At 52.2% G+C, this 19562-nt stretch overlaps 4 protein-coding genes across 4 annotated transcripts; 2 read left to right on the forward strand and 2 right to left on the reverse strand.

Moving 5' to 3' along the window:
- Positions 1 to 143: 143 nt before the first annotated feature.
- On the reverse strand, positions 144 to 4504 carry DACRYDRAFT_21458 (multidrug resistance protein 1). The gene is made up of 3 exons (XM_040772409.1): positions 3920 to 4504; positions 1836 to 3867; positions 144 to 1785 (listed from the first exon to the last, which is right to left on the reverse strand). The coding sequence occupies exons 1-3, from the start codon at positions 4475 to 4477 to the stop codon at positions 338 to 340; spliced, it is 4038 nt and encodes a 1345-aa protein (XP_040630087.1). The 5' UTR covers positions 4478 to 4504; the 3' UTR covers positions 144 to 337.
- A 1743-nt stretch (positions 4505 to 6247) lies between these two features.
- Positions 6248 to 10521, reverse strand: DACRYDRAFT_78081 (multidrug resistance protein 1; the record flags this gene model as incomplete). The annotated part of the gene is made up of 3 exons (XM_040776310.1): positions 6248 to 7809; positions 7865 to 9896; positions 9952 to 10521. The coding sequence occupies 3 exons, from the start codon at positions 10519 to 10521 to the stop codon at positions 6356 to 6358; spliced, it is 4056 nt and encodes a 1351-aa protein (XP_040630088.1). The 3' UTR covers positions 6248 to 6355.
- Positions 10522 to 11847: 1326 nt separating this feature from the next.
- On the forward strand, positions 11848 to 13093 carry DACRYDRAFT_21459 (uncharacterized protein). The gene is made up of 2 exons (XM_040772410.1): positions 11848 to 12522; positions 12584 to 13093. Exon 1 carries the CDS (start codon positions 12265 to 12267, stop codon positions 12508 to 12510), a length of 246 nt encoding a protein of 81 aa, XP_040630089.1. The 5' UTR covers positions 11848 to 12264; the 3' UTR covers positions 12511 to 12522; positions 12584 to 13093.
- Positions 13094 to 14667: 1574 nt separating this feature from the next.
- DACRYDRAFT_78082 (multidrug resistance protein 1) lies at positions 14668 to 19216 on the forward strand (the record flags this gene model as incomplete). The annotated part of the gene is made up of 12 exons (XM_040776311.1): positions 14668 to 15021; positions 15074 to 16442; positions 16489 to 16896; positions 16954 to 17065; positions 17118 to 17245; positions 17294 to 17479; positions 17534 to 17811; positions 17860 to 18140; positions 18191 to 18280; positions 18332 to 18746; positions 18800 to 18951; positions 18998 to 19216. 12 exons carry the CDS (start codon positions 14668 to 14670, stop codon positions 19041 to 19043), a joined length of 3819 nt encoding a protein of 1272 aa, XP_040630090.1. The 3' UTR covers positions 19044 to 19216.
- Between the last annotated feature and the right edge of the window lie 346 nt (positions 19217 to 19562).

The raw sequence follows: 19562 nt of genomic DNA on the forward strand, positions 1-19562 counted from the left end.
CGCCACTCTTATAGCACAGCCACACGTACCGGTTCTTCCGCGGCCGTTACTCCGGTCCTTGTGGCGACCAGTGACCAAACACTTATTTCCATAAATGGACACACAAAATACATAATGATACTATTCAGTCACCAATTGCATTACCGCTGCTAGGCATACATGAATTTCCAAGCCCAGAAATGCCAGGGCTGCATTACGTCCGCTCTATCGCTAGCCTCTATCATAAACATAACTTCGTAGGTGGCGCCGTCATTGCAGAGAGAATGTGGTAAACTTCCTTGTAGATGTGAATATGTCTGTCTCTAACCCAAAACCGTGAAACTGTCCGCAAGGATACTCATTCCCTCTTGCTCAAAGCCTGAAGCTGCACAAGCTCGAAGTAACCACCACGCAAACGCAAGAGCTCGTCGTGCGTACCGACCTCGGCCACCTTACCCTCGGCAAGGTAGTAAATACGGTCGGCATTCTGGATCGTACTAAGACGATGGGCAATGGCGATTGTCGTCCGACCCTGAGCAGCAGTGTCGAGCGCTTCCTGCACGACACGTTCAGATTGCGAGTCGAGAGCCGAGGTGGCCTCATCGAGCAGAAGCACTTTCGGATTACGTATCAGAGCACGCGCGATAGCTATCCGCTGCTTCTGGCCACCAGAAAGCGAGGTTCCCTTGTTGCCGACAGACGTCTCAAAGCCATCAGGTAAAGACTTGATGAAGTCCAGGATGTTGGCGTCCCGACAAGCGTCTTCGATCTCTTCCTGCGTCACCTCCTCTGCAGGTTTGCAGGCACCGAGGAGGATGTTGAAGCGGATGGTACCGGCATAAAGTGTTGGTTCCTGAGACACAATGGCAATGTGCTTGCGATAATCGGCTACGTTGAGTGCCGTGATCGGGATACCGTCGAGGGAAACAGTGCCCGCCAACGGGTCGTAGAACCGCTCAATCATCTGGATGGTGGTGGACTTGCCGCAGCCGGAAGCACCACAGATGGCGACCGTCTCGCCAGGGTTGACATGGATCGACAGATGACGGAGCACGCGAACACCGGAGCGGGTGGGATAGCGGAAGTGGACATCGTGGAAGGTGATCTGACCCTTGACGTCGGTGAGCGTCTTGCCCTCCGTGGAGTCCGAGTCGATCTCCGGCTCAGTATCGATCAGGTTGATGATAGACGCCGCTGCGCCCTTTGCGGAGGACATATCAGGTACAAAGGTAAACACGTTGCCGGCTTGAATGGCACCGAAGGTGACAGACATGAGGCAAATGAAGAACTGTTCGGTGCTGTACTCGAGATCGGCGACGAGACGGGATCCGTACCAGAAGACCAGGGCGATGGCGAAGAATGACATAGCCTGGGAGACAGCGTAGAAGCCAGTGCTGTAGATCGAGTTCCTATTCGAGTTCCGGAGAGGGATCTCAAGACTCTGACTGTACTCCCTGCAGGCCGCCTTCTCACGAGTCAGGGAGGCAACAGTGCGGATAGCACCAGCGACTTCACAGGCAAGCTGAGCCGACTCCTCGTGGGAAGCCTTGTTCTTTTGATCCTTGAGGACAACAACACGGAGCCGGATGTAACCAGCGCTGATGACGAATGGGATGCAGGCAATACCGACGAGCGCGAGCTTCCAGCCGTAACATAGACCAATGATAGCGCCACCGATGACAGTAGTGACACTCTGCACGATGGCGCCGAGGGTGACGCCACCAAGACCGCTGATCTTCTGGGGGTTATCAGAAAGGTTGGCCGTCAGGGCACCGGTGGAGTGGCGCTCCTCATCGAACCACGTAACTAAAGAAAACCATGAGCGTATATCTACATCTAAGAGCGGAGAGACTTACCATCCTGCCTCAGAATGGAGGAGAAAGATATTGAGCGCAGCTTGCTAGTGAGTTGGGCAGCCGCAGCGCCAAAGAACGAGTTGTTGAAGCCAATGGCAATGGAAGCAGCGATAGCGATGATGAAGAACCAGAGGGCGTTGCGATCACCTGCTGTCCTCAGCGACGCACCGGTATACGTGGCGAAACTTTGGATAGTGATACCGTAGACGATGCCAAAGGCTGGGTAGACCATGCCCGTGCAGATTGCGAAGATGGTGCCAAACCCGTACAGCCTGAGTGCGTCACGGTTGAGCATACCCATCCGCTTGAAAAGGTAGATAAAGTCGTAGTCCTTCTCGAGCTGCTGTTCGGGCAAGAGTCCCGCCTGCCGGCGCTGTTCCATGATATCAGAGCCAACGGAGCGGCCAGTTCCAGTGCGCTTGAGGGGGATCTCGGCCTCGGCTGCGGCTGCAGCCTCGGCATCGGTCATGAGAGGTCCGCTGGGCTTGGTAGCTTGACCTTCGGAGTCTTCGTCCTCCTCCAGATCATCGCCACCCTGGCGTTCGCGCAGCTTCTGGGCGTTAACAAGACGTGCGTATGGCCCATCCTCGCGCGAAAGCAAGTCGTTGTGCGTGCCGTGTTCGAGGACTTGGCCATCACCCATCACGTAAATCTGGTCAGCGTCGCGGATGGTAGAGAGACGATGGGCAATGGTAATGGTCGTGCGACCCTGGGAAGCCTTGTCAAGCGCATTCTGGACGATGCCCTCAGACTGAGTATCAAGAGCAGACGTGGCCTCGTCGAGAAGCAAGATCTTGGGGTTGGACACAATAGCTCGAGCGATGGCGATACGCTGCTTCTGACCACCAGAGAGCAAGAGACCAGCCTGGCCGACATTGGTATCATACCCTTCGGGAAGCTTGGTGATGAATCCGTCGGCATTCGCCTTGACACATGCTTCTTTAACGAGCGCGAGCTTCTCCTCGGAAGAGAGGTTCTCGAATGGCGTACCGGTCAGACCATGCTCGACGTTATGGCGGACCGAAGTGGCAAAAAGAGTAGGTTCCTGGGAGACGAGGCCGATCTGACTACGAAGCCAGCTGACGTTGAGTTCCCTGAGATCGTGGCCATCGAGCTGAACACTACCCTGGAGAGGATCGTAGAACCGCTCCACGAGAGCAACAATCGTGCTCTTGCCGGAACCGGAAGCACCAACCAGCGCAGCAGTCCTGCCGGCCTGGAAGTGAAGAGTGAGGTCCTTGAGAATCCGGACGTCAGGGCGGGAAGGATAGTCGAAGAAGACATTCTGGAGGCTGATCCGGCCCTCAACGTTATCCAGCTTCTTGCCCTCGGTCGAGGCGGAATCGATGGTGGGGACACGATCGATAGTGGCAAACAACTTTGCGGCGGCACCGCGTGCGTGAGACACGGCCTGCATCTCGGGCGCCATCATAGCCAGGGAGAAGGAACCAATGAGAATGGCAAGGAAGACATTGACGATAACGCCAACATCGCCAATGCCGAGGAGAGCGAGGGTGGTGCCGTAGTAGAAGGCGAGCGCATATGCACTGTAGATAATGAAGAAGAAGCAAGAGAGTCCAATACCGTGCGCGATCGCCTGCTTCATGTCCGCGTTATGGGCTTTCTCAACGTGGGTATCATAGAGCGCGGAAAGGATGCGCTGCGTGCCGAAGGCCTTGGTGGTACGGATGGTGGAGATGACCTCTTCTGCGAGGGAGCCACCGTCCGCCACGGCCTTGAGGGATTTTTGCATAAGCCCGGAGATGAAGCGATTCATTATCGTGCCGGTGATGGAAATGCAAGGTACGATAGAAGTGAGTGCAAGAGCAAGACGCCAGGAACGGATGTAAGCGAGAACGAAACCTGTGACGAAGGCTGCGATGAAGGTCACAATAAGCGGGATCTTCTCCGATGTACCTTGCTGGATCAAGTGAGTGTCCGTCTGGATTCGTGTCGCGACTTCACCAGCGCCAAGGTTGTCGAAGAAGGCCACATCTTGCCTGAGCACAGCTGCAAGGTAGTTTTCACGAACCTAATCAAGGTCAGTCTGAGGACTTGACGGAAGTGCGCATATATGTACTGACCCGCTTAGAATTCATCTCGCCCGTATATGTCCAAATAAGCATGTACAAGTGTGTGACAACATACATCCCAATGCCAATCACGACAAGGTAGAGCGCGTCCTGGGCGGCGGTATGCCTAAAGTCGGTGGCGGCTGAAGCGATCTGATCCGGGGTGCCATTGACGACAATGGTTGTGAAGTTGACAAACGACGTGGTGAGATTACCAAAGATGAGGGTCATGAGTGGCTGAGCAGCACCGGCAGCAACAGCGCAGACAAGGCCAATAGCGCCAATAGCCAACTCGAACTTTGTCGCAAAGCGGAAAAGGGCAGAGAGAGGTACGGGCTTGAGACCTTCGACCTCTGCGTCCTTCTTCTTGCCAGCACGAGTCTTCTTCTCCCCCTTTGCGCCTTTCCGTACGAACAATCCTTTTGATTTCTCATCTTGCTCTGCTGCGGCTGCCTTCTCTACTTTGATGTCGAAGGTTCCATTGGATGTGCGGTGGGTGGGAGTGTCGTCGTTGTCTGAGGCGGTGGAAGACTGCAGCTGTTGCAGCTGTTGTTTCTCGAGGTCAGCCATCTGTCAGTGTCGAAGGTGAGAGAGATGAAGAAAGAGAACGAGGGGAGAAAGGGAAGGTGGAGAGAGGGGGGATGTCGGCGTAGATGAATGTACGGGATAGAGAAGGCTTGTGTTCATGGGCCTGCTTTATAGTGTAGGCTGACATGGGTCCGATGGCGTCCGTCTGCGCAAGACCACTCTTCTCAGCCGAGGGTCGCCTTCAACAAGCCGCGTACGTCAGCATAATGACACATAACTCTCAGCCACACACTTCATTAACAACTTTCTCTTATTCCAATTCATCCCCAAAATACAATCCTTTAACAATCATCGTATTTCCGTGTCAAAGCACTCTGCACCTCAATACCCTAATCTGACGAACCGTGACTCCGCCGCAAGACGCCTCCCATCGGCACACGCTGGTCTTCTGCGCCGGGGGCAAGGGCCCACGTCGGTATGAGTCAGCGGTCCAATCCCGCCTCCTCCTTCAGCCATGCCTATCCATTCCATCCAGCACATCTTCAAAGTTGATTATCATCCACGGACGACCACTTCCGCGTGCAGCCATCGACAAACTCAAAGCCATGTCCGGCGCCCGGGACTTTCCCATAGCCTTTGCCTAGCCTCGGGCGCCGGACTATACTCCTACGGGCGATCCCTTCAGGCATGGGCGTGTCAGCCGGCGCCCAGGGCACCCAGGGGCACAACCTATCCCTTGCTCGGCCCTACTCATAGCTTGTTCCATGCTTCTCGTCCCCTGACCCCCACCGATCACTCACCGATCACTGCTTCGTCCCTACCTCGGCGCAATTCCTCTACTGCACGTGACCTTACATCGATGGCTGTTCTCATTGTGCGCTCATTGTCCCCATGGCCCTGTCGTGGACATTCGTGGGCGGCAGCCAACTTAATCCCCACGCTGACATAATCTCCTCGCGCATGGGATCGCCGAGCCGACCGGCCGCGTATATAGGCCGCCGGGAAATGAACAGTGCTTCCTTTCATTTAAGCTTCATAAGCCTTTGCGGTATTCTCCTTTTTGGTGAGCCACCGTGCTGAACGTATCAACTCGGGATGATGAATTTCGCCACAATCCGCGCCGGTATCCCCTTCGACTCCTTCCTGAGCTGGCTCGGGTGAACCAGGACAATCTGCTGGTAAACCCGGTGTTACCAACTGTTCATCAATTTCACCATTGGCCAGTGTTCCGCTCACAATCGGATCCCCTTCCACGTCGGCGTCCTAAATCTGTGGGCGCATGGCACATCAAATGACGACTCGTTCCGGCAGACCCGTTCCCGTAATCTGAATAAATGAGACCCTGTGTCGTTCTCTCGCAACACCTTGTGGAGCAATGCAAGGGGGGGGGATGAATACGTAAACGGGACAGGAACCACCAGGTGGGTCTTGGCACTATACAACGGTGTCTTTAGGGCAGTTTAAACGAGAAACTAAATACAACAGATATAATAGAATAATAATTATAATACAACCTAACTTGTGATGTTGCCGTATACGTTCGACCTGTGCCAAGAAAGCAATCCCATATCATTCCAGAAATTGTACATGTACGTGACAAACCACCTGCACTACTTGATTCAGGGTTTATTATGACGTTAACAGGACTTCTGATGCGCCGTTGCCTGGGAGACAAAACACGGGCCGATGTATGTTATTGATAAACATGAATGGTTCACTTTGCCGTCGAGGCTGCGCTCCAACAATCTTCGAGTGATTTTACGTTATTGTGAACCTTACTCTTACACGCATACTCTATCGCAACCAGAATGTGAGTTGCGACCTACACTATAGATACAACACTCAGAATTCAAATAAAACGTAGATGTGTATCCCAAAAAGCTGCAAATTGTCCCCAAATCCCCATCGTACCCTCGTGAATCATGCCATGTCTGCTCTGCTCAGTGCTTGCAGCTGCACGAGCTCATAATACCCTCCACGCATGCGCAAAAGCTCGTCGTGCGTCCCCTCCTCTGTCACCTTCCCCTCTGCAATGTAGTAGATACGGTCGGCATTCTGAATAGTGCTCAAACGATGCGCAATCTCGATGGTAGTCCGACCACGGGCTGCAGTGTCGAGCGCCTCTTGCACCACATGCTCCGACTGCGAGTCAAGAGCGGAGGTAGCCTCATCGAGAAGAAGCACTTTAGGGTTACGAATGAGCGCCCGGGCAATAGCGATCCGTTGTTTTTGGCCACCGGAAAGGGATGTGCCCTTGCTACCCACCTCAGTATCGAAGCCATCAGGCAAGGAGTGGATGAAGTCCAGGATGTTGGCGTCGCGGCAGACCTCCTCTAGCTCGTCTTTCGTCACTTCTTCTGCGGCTTTGTTGGCACCGAGTAGAATGTTGAATCGGATTGAACCGCTGTATAATGTAGGCTCTTGTGATACGATCGCAATGTGCTTGCGGTACTCTCCAACGTTGAGTTCCGTGATCGGGACGCCGTCAAAGGATACACCTCCGGCCAACGGATCGTAGAACCGCTCAATCAACTGGACAGTAGTAGATTTCCCGCAGCCGGAAGGGCCGCAGATGGCGACCGTCTGACCAGGGTTGACCTGGATGGAGAGATCTCGAAGGACACGGACCCCGGGTCGGGTCGGGTAGCGGAAGTGAACATCGTGGAAGGTGATCTGGCCCTTCACGTCTGTCAGCTTCTTGCCTTCGGTGGAGTCCGCGTTGATCTCGGGTTCACTGTCGATCAGGTTGATAATAGAACTAGCCGAGCTTTTCGCTGAAGAGATATCGGGCACGAATGTGAACACGTTGCCCGCTTGCATGGCACCAAACGTAACAGACATCAGGCAGATGAAGAACCGCTGGGTATCGTACTCTTGGGATGCAACCAAGCGAGACCCATACCAGAATACCAAGGCGATGGTGAAGAAGCCCAGTGTTTGTGACAGGGCATACAGGGCAGTGCTGTAAATCGAATTCCTGTTCGATCTCCTGAGGGGTATCTCAAGGCTGTCACTGTACTCCCTGCATGCTGCCTTCTCACGGGTTAGGGAAGCAACGGTGCGGATAGCGCCGGCGACTTCGCAAGCGAGCTGAGCCGATTCCTCGTGAGCAGCCTTGTTCTTCTCGTCTTTCATGACTACCACCTGCAGACGAATCCAGCCGGAGCCGATGACAAACGGAACGCAGGCGATCCCCACGAGGGCGAGCTTCCAACCATAGCAAAGACCAACGATTGCCCCGCCAACAACCGTAGTAGCGCTCTGTAAGATGGTACCAAGAGTGACACCGCCCAGACCGCTAATTTTCTGTGGGTAGTCAGAAAGGTTAGCGGTAAGGGCGCCAGTCGAGTGACGATCCTCGTCGAACCAAGATACTAAAAAATAATGTGAGCATAATGCAACTTACCAAGCAAATGAAAATATACGCACTGTCTTGCTTCATAATTGACGAGAATGAGATTGAGCGTAGTTTCGCTGTCAGATGTGTGGCAGCGACACCGAACAAGGAGTTCATCCCCCCACCGCAAACTGATGCCGCGATTGCAATAATAAAGAAGTAGAGGGCGTTCATATTACCCGCGTGCCTCAAAGCAGAGCCGGTGTTGGTGGCGAAGCTTTGAAGGGTAATACCATAAACGATGCCGAACACGGGGTAGATCATGCCGAATCCAATGGCGAAAATGGATCCAAACGCATAGAACTTGAGGGCACTGAGGTTGATTGCCCCAATGCGCCTGAACAGGTAAGGAAAACCGTAGGTCTTGTCAACTTGTTGATCAGGCAGTAAGCCTTCTTGACGGCGCTGCTTCGTAATTTCCGAGCCAATAGAGAAGGCGGTACCAGTTCTTTGGAGTGGGATCTCTGCCTCTGCGGCTGCCTGCGCTTCAGCATCAGTCATAAGGGGTCCTTCCAGTTTCTCTGCTTGATCATCGACGCCATCTTCCTTGTCATCCTGTTGACCGTCTCGGCGCTCACGGAGTTTTTGTGCGGAGACGAGACTAGAATACGCGCCTTCCTTGTTGGAAAGCAATTCGTTGTGCGTCCCGTGTTCTAGAACACGACCCTCGCCCATCACATAGATTTGATTCGCCCGACGGATAGTAGATAATCGGTGCGCAATTGTTATTGTGGTGCGACCCTGGGAAGCCTTATCGAGCGCGTTTTGCACAATACCTTCCGATTGGGTGTCAAGAGCAGATGTTGCCTCATCCAGGAGCAGAACCTTCGGGTTGGAAACGATAGCACGAGCAATCGCAATACGTTGTTTCTGGCCTCCAGACATCAGAAGTCCAGCCTGCCCAACGTTCGTTTCATATCCTTCAGGGAGTTTGCTGATGAAACTATCGGCATTGGCTTTCACGCACGCTTCTTTTACCAGTGCCAGCTTTTCCTGGGGCGAAAGGTTCTCTAGAGGTGTACCGGTGAGGCCGTGCTCTACGTTCTGCCGAACAGAGGTAGCGAATAGCGTAGGCTCCTGTGCGACAAAACCGATCTGGCTACGGAGCCAGCTAACGTTGAGTTCTCTGAGATCGTGGCCATCGAGCTGAACACCACCTTGCAGAGGATCGTAAAACCGCTCCACGAGAGCAACGACCGTGCTCTTGCCCGAACCAGACGCGCCGACTAAGGCAGCAGTCTTACCGGCCTCGAAGTGGATCGTGAGGTCATTGAGAACTCTAACTTCCGGCCTCGAAGGATAGTTGAAAGAGACATGCTCCAGTGAAATGCGTCCCTCAACGTTATCCAACTTCTTCCCCTCGGTCGAGGCGGAGTCGATGGTGGGAACGCGGTCAATTGTCGCGAACAGTTTGGCGGCGGCACCGCGGGCATTGGACACCGCCTGCATTTCGGGTGCCATTTGCGCGAGAGAGAAAGAGCCAATCATGATTGCAAGTAAAACATTGACGACAATGCCGACGTTGCCGATGCCGAAGAGCACAAGGGTGGTTCCATAGTAAAAGGCAAGTGCATATGCGTTGTAGCCGATAAAGAAGAAGCAGGCCAGGCCACCGCCCAATGAAACGGCGGCTTTCATGTCGGCATTGTGAGCTCTCTGGACATGAGTGTCGTACAATGCCGAGAGGATGTGCTGCGTTCCGAATGCTTTGGCAGTGCGGATGGTGGATATGGCTTCTTCCGCGAGTGTACCACCATCCGCAACAGCTTTGAGCGACCTCTGCATGAAAATAGATATGAAGTGGTTCATGACTGCGCCTGTAATGCCAATGCAGGGGATGACGGCTGTGCAAGCAAGCGCAAGGCGCCATGAGCGGACATAAGCGATTATGAAACCAGTAATGAAGGCGGCCACGAAGGTCATAATCAGAGGAATCTTTTCGGATGTGCCTTGCTGGATCAAGTGTGTATCGGTTTGAATACGAGTGGCGACTTCACCTGCGCCAAGATTATCGAAGAACGCCACGTCTTGCCGTAGAACAGCGGCAAGGTACCTTTCGCGGACCTGATCAAAATGTCAGCTCAATTTGCTTGAAGAGGTGAAATAGAGTGATACTGACCCGTTTGGCGTTTACTTCCCCGGTGTATGTCCAAATCCACATGTATGCATGTGTGACAATGTACATGCCAATACCGATGAGGACAATCCACAGAGCATCCTGAGCCGACACATGACGGAAATTGTCGGCTGCAGGAGCGATCAAGGCCGGGTCTCCGGTGAGAGCGACGGTGGTGAAGTTGACAAAAGCTGTAACCAGATTACCAAAGATGAGGGTCATAAGGGGCAAGCCTGCGCCTCCAGCGGCGGCACAGATTAGGCCAATGATGTCAAGGAAAATCTCAAATCTAGTGGCAAATCGGAAGAGTGCGGTGATCGCCACAGGTTTGATGTCGTCGTCGGTCGTGCCCCCAGCCTTGCCATCAGAGGACAATTTCTTCTCCTTCGCTGGCTTCCGCCTTGCAAACAGGGGGGATTTAACTTTCTTGTTCTGCTGTGCTGAATCTTCGTCTGGAGTACCGGTACCTGACTTCTCGACTTTGATTTCGAGGGGTGAGTTAGATCCTGTGTGGGTCACGCCATCGGGTGGTCTTGTCTGCTGTTGTAGCAGCTGCTTTTCGATGTCTGCCATGTGTCGAGATTAGATGGTTGAGGGGGGTCGTAGAAAAGATACGGAGGAATGTGAGCCTTAGCGAGTTGTATGCGGACGACAGGGCGCTCCATGTTCTTTTATACTTGCGGCCAGGAATGGTCCGATGGACCGGGTCTGCGCAGGGGATGAGTCGGTGGATCACTGGGCATCCAACCAAGAGACGCTTCCCCGCCAACATCTTCCTTCTGCCGCGCGCTCGGACGACTGTGCCGCTCCTTTCCACCTCCCGGCCTCCGACGCTTGCTTCCAGCCCTGCCGCATGGTTCAATTGGAGACTGTGCATTCGACGGCGCACAGCACCTTTCATTGTCCACTCTTCCGCAATATCCCTCACCAATCACGTGGCTCTCCCGCACCTCTGGTGACCCGCCCGCCACGACCAAGCCTCCGTGAGTCCACATGGCAGTGCGAACCCCCTGGACGTAGGCAAGCCATGTTCTTTAGGGTATGGTCAGTCTTCCTTCTCCACTTTCTGCCTCAACCCCACATCAACGCTCAAATCCCGGTATCCCTCTTTTGTAATGGATTCTGGCCGTGCCGCCGCGCGTTTCTTGCCTATAACCCAAAAACCCAGTTGCGCTGACTGCGCTCAGCCACCTGGTGTAGCGATAACACCGGGATTGGCAACATGATCAAGGTACCATCGGCCGCCGAGATACCATATATGGTATTTTACTCATCCTTGAACACTATGCCGAGTCGACACGCCAGTCTGGCACGAACGGTGAACACGTCAGCACGGCTCAGGGCAGCCGCTGTCAACAAATAAGTCGGTGAGAAGCGGGTATGGTCCCTGGATTAGAAGAAGCCCCATCAGGTCAAGCCTCTTTAGCACGTGACTTACACCCTCCTTATCCCCGTTCTCACCCGTGTGGGAGTTTCAGCGCCGCCGGCACCCATGGCTGGCTGTGCACTGCGCGTTCCACATTAAGCGCGCATCAATCCTTTGTGTGCACACAAAGGATCATAAGTCGTGCATCGATTCGTTCGCTTCTCAGGTTGCTCAGCAGTGCGCAGTCCAGCGAAATTTCGCCGTTCTGTGTGAAAGCCTTGGCAAGAGACTTTTCTTTCAATCTCCTTTCATGACGTGAATATCATATATGCCTTTTCAGTTACATAAGCTAATTAAGAATATCTAGTCGGTGGGCGACCATTAATTGGCTGCTTTCGCAAATAACAACTATTTACTATCAGCTGACGGAATGATGCTGTTCGATATTAGTGAACGATCACTCCCTTTCAACCTGTCGCCAGGTCCATGTTTTTCTAGACAGTAAAATTTGCTTTGTGTGTCTGTTATACATAGCGCTCGCTCGTTGGAGACATGTGTCCGATCAAATCTACAAATGCTCGTGATCAGAGAGCATGCTCACGCATAGCTTGTACACAGGCTCGTAGTTCCATCGCACAGGCAAAGAAGTTCGTTATGTGTTATCGGGCGCACGACTTGCCCTGCAGAAACGTATCGGCGTCACAGGAACTGCTAAGACGGCGTGCACCGCGGTTGTTGTTCGACCACGTGCAGTGCTGTTGAGTGTGTTTTATATAACACGCTCTGATCTCGAGTCGACCACTTAGGTGGCCTCGTCAAGGAGAACAACTTTGGTGTTGCGAATCACAGCACTGTCCAATCCTTCTGGGGAGCAGGGAGTGAAGCCCTTTATTTCCCGAACAGGTCTCCAAACTATCCAGCAGACACTGAACGAAGTCCAGAATGTTGGCATGGCGGGACGTCACTTTGAGTTCTTCTTGCTTTACATCTTGCGCGGCCTTGTTCACACCAAGGACGATGTTAGCCAGATCGTGCCACTATGCAAGGTATGCTCTTGTGATATGCACGGATCACAGGGTGCTTGGGAAGTCCGCGATATTCAGTGCCGTGATCGGACTCGAGTCGAGTTGTTGCCGTATGAGCGGCAAATTGCTGTTGCTGTAACAGGGCCTTCTCAGGTTAGATCGGGACGATGACAGGGAATCGATCTGAGGTAAGTACATCAGACAAGCGTCCTACCACTCATACGCTGGCGAGGGAGGATCTCACGAAACTATACGGCACGGGGGCCGCGAATTTCGAACGGCCTATGGGCGCCATTTCCAGCAAGAACGACACGACGACTGGTGCTCCCTCGCAAGGAGCACGTAGTGTTACAATGTTTCGGCCTTCGGATTCCGACATTCGCCTCGCTGCTCCACACAATTGCAACGCGACTCATCGTGCATTCCTGACAGCACCGCACATATTCAAACGATCAATCCATCGTCTTTAGATCTTGAGAACTGGACTTTGTCTGCGTTGCCGACGAAGCCACTTGATTAGTGCTAGTTTCATCACAGAGAGCGCGTTCCATTTGCTTGTTCGCATTCCACGGGCGGCAGACAGCCTGCGCGACGGGAGGCTCTCGCCGCCCTCACGCCGTAGACTCGCAAAATCCGCACTGTCTCGCACAAAAAATATATCGATCAGATAGAACAGAAGGCAGCGATCGATATTTTCGACAGTGAGAATAGAGTCCGGTTATGTTTGGCGTTTGATGGCCATTGTGAGCGCCCTTGGCAGAACGGTATACGTAGATGTTGACAGTTATTTTAGGTGATAGTCAGGGTGAGGGGCGACAACAAGTGTGCCCTGTGCCTGTGCCCTTGCGCGCCTCGGAGGCAATTTGCCTCCTAATTTCCTTAAATAGTAAGCAACCTTCGGATTGCACAAGTAATCTGTGCAACTTTTAATGTACACACAATTATGCATAGTTAATTAATAGAAATTGGTTGAAAATTGAATCAAATTTCCTTCTCACCATTTGGTGTGGTCAGCCGAAGGGCACTGAGGGTGCAGTGCTCTCCCACAACACTTTCCCGGTAAATCGAGTTTTTGGCATCAAATTGTTATTAGTCAGCTCTCTATTTTTGTTGAAATGTATACTAGATCTTAGTGAATTCCACACACAATTTTTTTTTGTTTGATCATAACAATTGTGTGTACATTAAAAGTTGCACACATTAATGCAATCCGAAGGTTGCTTACTATTCAAGGAAATTAGAAGGCAAATTGCCTCCGAGGCGCGCAAGGGCACACACTTCTCGTGTATACCCGTCAGGGTGCATGCTTAGTCATGAAAAGCTTGCAAGAACTGTTACTCGCATTCATGTGTACATGTGCAGCAATTGCAACATCATGAATATATCTAACGGTCGAATACTATTTCGACATTCATAGTGAGTTATCAATAACCTAATAATATCCTGTGGTACTCACGTCCAACGGGTCACACAACGACACATAGATTACTGCGCGGTGCACTGTGCACTGTGAGACGTGTCTCACCGGAGTCGATCACGGGTACAAATCAGATTAATTGTTGCTTGCTTTGTCGATTCACACACCTGAAGTTATGGAATGCCGTGCGCTGGCGACAGTTGTTTGCCGATAGGACAAAAAGACAGAAGACCATGCGTTAAGACACAGTGACTGTCTGCATTGCTGCGCTGCACCCTCCAACGCCGCAGTCTACCGAACGAAGAAATCGGAGGCCCCAGGAGGAAGCTCCGAATCTGATATGGGGAATGTGGCACTCAGTCAAAATGTCATATTGGCCACGCGGGGGTAGATCTTATCGGACCACGACCGCGACGGCCTTGGCACGACGCGTCCCGACGGCGGATCGGAAGGCAAGGGTCTGTGCCGGCCGTGCACGCAAGCCATTTCTCCCTGAAGAAGACAAACACAGTCTAACAATGTGCGGGAGTCATTTTTGTGACTCCGTCGTATATATGGCCGAACCGACGAAGGATTGTCCTCATCTCCCCATTCGTTTTTCCTCCCTCGAAATATTTGTTGTCCGGCCACATCCTCTACTCCACGCAAGATTACGCTGTTGTGAGTGCTAGGCTCAATGTTGATACTTCTACTCACCTCATATAACTAGAAAACAACAGCTTCCCATGGAGCGCGGTGACCCCTTCCTCGAATCCGAAGACATCCAGCCCAGCGGGGCAACGCCTTCTCCGTCTGCCCCACCTCCTGTAACCCCGTCATGGTGGTCCAAACTCCGTGGCAAAGACAAAGAAGCTTCCCCAGCCAAGGAGGCGACAAAAGAAGATGAAGAAGAGAAATTCATCCCCATTTCAATGGCCGCCGATGTTGAGCGCGACCCGAAACCTGTCAGTTTCTTCACCCTTTTCCGGTACCACTCTTGGCTCGACATCTTTCTCAATCTCCTGGGCTGTGTTTGTGGCGCGGCAGCCGGATCCGCACAACCGTTGATGACCATATTGATGGGTCGGCTGGTTACGCAGTTTGTGAACTTCACTGTCGCCCTAGCTTCTGGGGAGTCGTCTCAGATTGCGGAAGCCAGTGCTGAATTCAAGGACGCCGCAGCAAAGAACGCTTTATATCTAGTAATCCTGGGTATCGGAGCCTACGTAGTGGTCCACACCTACATGTTTATATGGATATATACTGGGGAGAAAGCTACCAAACGGGTACGCCCTGAGGTGGTTTTTTTCCCTGGCCTATCGCTCACGCTCTTGCCAGATTCGTGAGGAGTATTTGAAAGCCCTTCTACGACAGAATATTGCATTTTTTGATACACTCGGTGCGGGCGAAATTGTTACTCGAATTCAGTCAGACACCCACATTATTCAAATTGGCATCAGCGAAAAGGTCCCCCTCATCGCATCGGCTTTATCCGGATTTCTCACAGGCTACATCGTTGCCTATGTTCGATCGTGGCGACTTGCCCTAGCCCTGTCGTCAATCCTTCCTTGCGTCCTCCTTATCTTCGCGGCATTCTTCTCATTCCACTCGAAATATGAAGAAATCAGCCTCAAGGCCATCTCCCAGGGAGCTACCATCGCCGAGCAGGTCATCTCCACCATCCGTACAACGAAGGCACTTGGTGCAGAGAAGAAGCTCTTTGCCGTCTACCAGGAATTTGTGAACACCGCGGCCAAAGCTATGCTCACCACTACCTTTATTGATGGCGCGCTCTTTGGCATCTTCTTTTTTATTCAATACGGCGCCTACGCACTCGCCTTCTACTATGGAACCACGCTGATTCTTTACGGGATCGGGAATGCTGGCACGGTTGTGAACGTTTTTCTCTCTCTCGTCACCGGTTCATTATCGTTGATCCTGTTGATGCCATTCTTGGAGAATATTAGTAACGCTCGCGTTGCTGCAGCTAAGCTATTTGCGACTATCGACCGTGTACCTACGATTGATTCAGCATCCGAGGAAGGTCTACGGCCTGAAGTGGTTCACGGTCATATTACCTTCGAAAATGTCCTTTTCGAATATCCTAGCCGACCCAATGTCAAGGTGCTCAAATCTGTAAACATGACCTTCGAGGCGGGGAAGTCCACTGCTCTTGTCGGCCCTTCTGGTTGCGGAAAGTCTACGACGGTGGCACTTGTCGAGCGATTTTACGACCCTCTCAATGGATCTATCAAACTCGATGGTCATGATCTACGAAGCCTCAACGTCCGCTGGCTCCGATCACAAATTGGGCTTGTCGGGCAAGAACCTGTGTTATTTGCTACCACAGTCAAGCAGAACATCGCTTACGGCCTGACGGGCACACCTTGGGAGAACACAAGTGTAGAAGAACAGTTCAGACTCGTACGAGAGGCATGCATCAAGGCTAATGCAGATGGATTCATCTCAAAGCTTCCTGAGGGATACGATACGAATGTAGGACAGGCGGGATTACTCCTCTCCGGTGGTCAGAAGCAACGCATTGCCATCGCTCGCGCCATCGTCTCTAACCCCAAGATCTTGCTTCTTGATGAAGCCACTTCCGCTCTCGATACCATGTCTGAAAGAGTGGTACAGAATGCTCTGGAGAAAGTATCCCAAGGCCGGACGATTATCACTATTGCCCACCGCCTATCGACCATTAAGAGTGCGTTTGTAGGTCCGTTTGTGATTCGTGCTAATGTGCATTCCAGATGCAGACAAGATCTATGTTCTGAATGAAGGCTCACTCGAGGAGGAGGGAACTCACAATGAGCTCCTCAGGAATCCAGATGGTCCATATTCAGTTCTCGTTCATGCACAACAACTACGCGAGCTTGCGGAAAGAGCAGGTGATCCCGAAAAGGTCCCCCTGCCACCGCATGTAGATCAGGTTGTCGTAGCGGATGAGGAAGGACAGGAAGAGAGATCAACTGATATCCCTCTACGGCGGATCGCAACTGGCCCAAGTGTGGTCAGCGAGGCATTTATCAAACGCAGTCCCATGGAGGACGATGAAGAGGGGAAAAGACGATATCCATTCACAGTCATCGTCAAACGACTCGCGCGACTCAATCGTAGGGCGCTTCCGTATTACATTTCCGGAGCTCTGTTTGCCACCGGTGAGTTGGATTCTATTCACACTAAGATGGATTCAGTTGCTGATTCATTCGCTCAAGCAAACGGCATGATCTATCCCCTCTTCGGTATTGTCTTTGCCAACGCCATCAACGGTTGGTCCAGCACAGATCCCACAGAGATTCGACACGCAGGGAATCATTATGCACTGCTGTGAGTACGCTAATGATATACAAGCTTGTTGTGAAGCTTATCACCGCGCAAGTCTCTTCATAATCGCAATCTGCTCAGGAATCCTGTTCGCCGGTCAGAATTCCATGACGGAGGCGGCGTCTGTTGTTCTGACGCAACGTATACGAGCGTTATCCTTTGAAACTATTATGCGGCAAGATGGTCGGTCTCTTATATGTCATCAGTTGATCATTACCTGACTCTCTGCAGTTGGTTGGTTTGACGACGAACGCCATTCCGTAGGCGCTCTAACCGCGGGCCTCTCGGAGAACGCCCGAAAGGTCGGTGATGTTGCAGGCGATACACTGGGCACTTTGTTCCAAGCAGGTATCACCGTAATCGGCGGTGGCATTGTTGGTCTGTGCTATGGCTGGAAGTTGAGTCTAGTGGGGCTTGGTACGTGGCTCTTCGGCGCAAATACTGACAAGAGCTCATCTTGTCATTCTGTAGCATGTGTGCCATTCCTTCTAAGCGCGGGATATCTCTTCCTGCGAGTTGTCATGTTGAAGGATGAACGAGATAAGCTTGCACATGAGGACTCTGCTCAGTTTGCCTGCGAAGTGGCCAGCGCGGTCCGAACCATCGTGTCGCTGACGCGGGAAGAGGCCTCATACCTCCAGTATCGCCATTTCCTTGACCAACCATTCCGAAATGCAAAGAAAACGGCATTAGTCAGTGGAGGCTTCTTTGGCCTGAGCCAGGGGTGCCCGTACTTCGTCATCGCCTTGGTGAGTTTCTGTCAGCTCGATAAATTATCGTTCATATATGGCATCTAGATGTTCTGGTACGGATCTCGACTGGTGGCTTCGCAAGAGTATACCACCGTACAGTTCTTCGTCTGTTTGATGAGCGGAACTTTCGGCGTAATGCAAGTTGCTACAAGTCTCTCGTTCATGCCGGATGTGTCTTCGGGGGCAATGGGAAGCAGGAAACTCTTTGAACTACTTGACTCGACTCCTGAAATTGACACGGACTCGCCGGATGGCAAGCACATTCAGCAGTTGAAGGGGCAGGTTGCGTTCCGCAATGTCCATTTCCGGTATCCTACGCGTCTCGAGTACGTTCATGATGTCATTACTCCACCAACCTACTGACAGCAGGTGCAAGGGTTCGGGTTCTTCGAGGACTAAATCTGGACGTTCAGCCCGGTCAGACGGTTGCTGTTTGCGGGCCTAGTGGATGCGGCAAGAGTACTACGTGGGTTTGCCGGTGCCGCCCATAATCGCTTAATCTGACATGTTTGTCTAGGGTTCAACTTATTGAGCGATTCTATGAAGTACTGTACGGAGTGATCTATGTCGATGGCATACCTCTTCCTGAGCTCAACGTGGCAAATTATCGAAAGAACGTTGGGATTGTTTCACAAGAACCAAATCTCTATGCGGGGTCTCTGAAATTTAATCTTCTACTCGGCGCTACGAATCCTGACGAGGTCACACAAGCTGACCTCGACGAAGCCTGCCGTGAGGCGAATATCTTAGAGTTCATCAAAGGGCTCCCCGAAGGACTTGATACGGATGTAGGGAACAAGGGTACGGCCCTGTCCGGTGGCCAGAAGCAGCGTGTGGCGATCGCGCGCGCGCTGATACGCAAGCCCAAAATTCTTCTGCTTGATGAAGCAACATCGGCCCTCGACTCGACCTCTGAACATGTGGTCCAGCTGGTACATGCCTTCTTATTCACTGTGCACTATGTTGTCACTAACTGCTGTTCTAGGCCCTTGATAACGCTGCTCGAGGACGCACAACCGTGACAGTTGCTCACCGGCTAAGTACCATTCAAAATGCGGATCGTATCTATTTCATGCAAGACGGAAGAGTCGCAGAAGCCGGGACGCATGACGAGCTGGTGAAACTGCGTGGCGGCTAGTGAGTACAAATATTTTTCTCCGAATCTGGCTGACATTGCGCGCAGCTACGAATTAGTACGCCTCCAGGCGCTCACAAGAGGAGGGCAGTGAAGGACTTTTTGCGTCCACCTACTTACGACTCTAGCAGATGACCTCCGTTCTTATACCCTTCCTTGATGTTCATCCTACGTGCACAAGTCCTTTCAGGTGTTCCAGTCTCACCTTCACGTTCTTTACTCAGACGTGGGTATAACACAATGTCAATGTTCATAATAGATGGAAACATATATCTCCGCCTTTGCTTAGCCGCAATAATGGATAGTGATTTGGTCGTCATTGTGAAAGTTATGGGTAGGGATGCTATGTATTGTTCGACGTTACCAACGTAGCCCTGTTCCAGCATTGCAAAGCCACAGGCCTTGAACTCACACTTCATGTTGCCTGGTCATCCCGTTAAGACTGGGACAGATAGGCGAAGGTGAATGTATCTAAGATCCCAAGCCGGTCTTACTGACCTCAGGCGCAGGTCACATGGAGCAGTCCGAGATTTCTACATGTGTGTGTGTCATAACAAGCACATCGGGGTGAAACCGTCTTGGGAACAAAGGCAGGCACGTAAAACTTCCAGCT

This window comes from Dacryopinax primogenitus (assembly GCF_000292625.1).
Source record: "Dacryopinax primogenitus strain DJM-731 SS1 chromosome Unknown DACRYscaffold_6, whole genome shotgun sequence".
Classification (NCBI taxonomy): domain Eukaryota; kingdom Fungi; phylum Basidiomycota; class Dacrymycetes; order Dacrymycetales; family Dacrymycetaceae; genus Dacryopinax; species Dacryopinax primogenitus.

What these genes read in the sequence shown, in the direction of transcription:
- DACRYDRAFT_21459 (XM_040772410.1), top strand. Translation starts at nt 12,265, where the DNA reads ATGGCGGGACGTCACTTTGAGTTCTTCTTGCTTTACATCTTGCGCGGC.
- DACRYDRAFT_21458 (XM_040772409.1), bottom strand. Translation starts at nt 4,477, where the DNA reads ATGGCTGACCTCGAGAAACAACAGCTGCAACAGCTGCAGTCTTCCACC. An exon ending in GCGAGATGAATTCTAAGCGG is followed by an intron (nt 3,868 to 3,919) that starts GTCAGTACATAT and finishes GACCTTGATTAG; the next exon opens with GTTCGTGAAAACTACCTTGC. An exon ending in CTCCATTCTGAGGCAGGATG is followed by an intron (nt 1,786 to 1,835) that starts GTAAGTCTCTCC and finishes GGTTTTCTTTAG; the next exon opens with TTACGTGGTTCGATGAGGAG.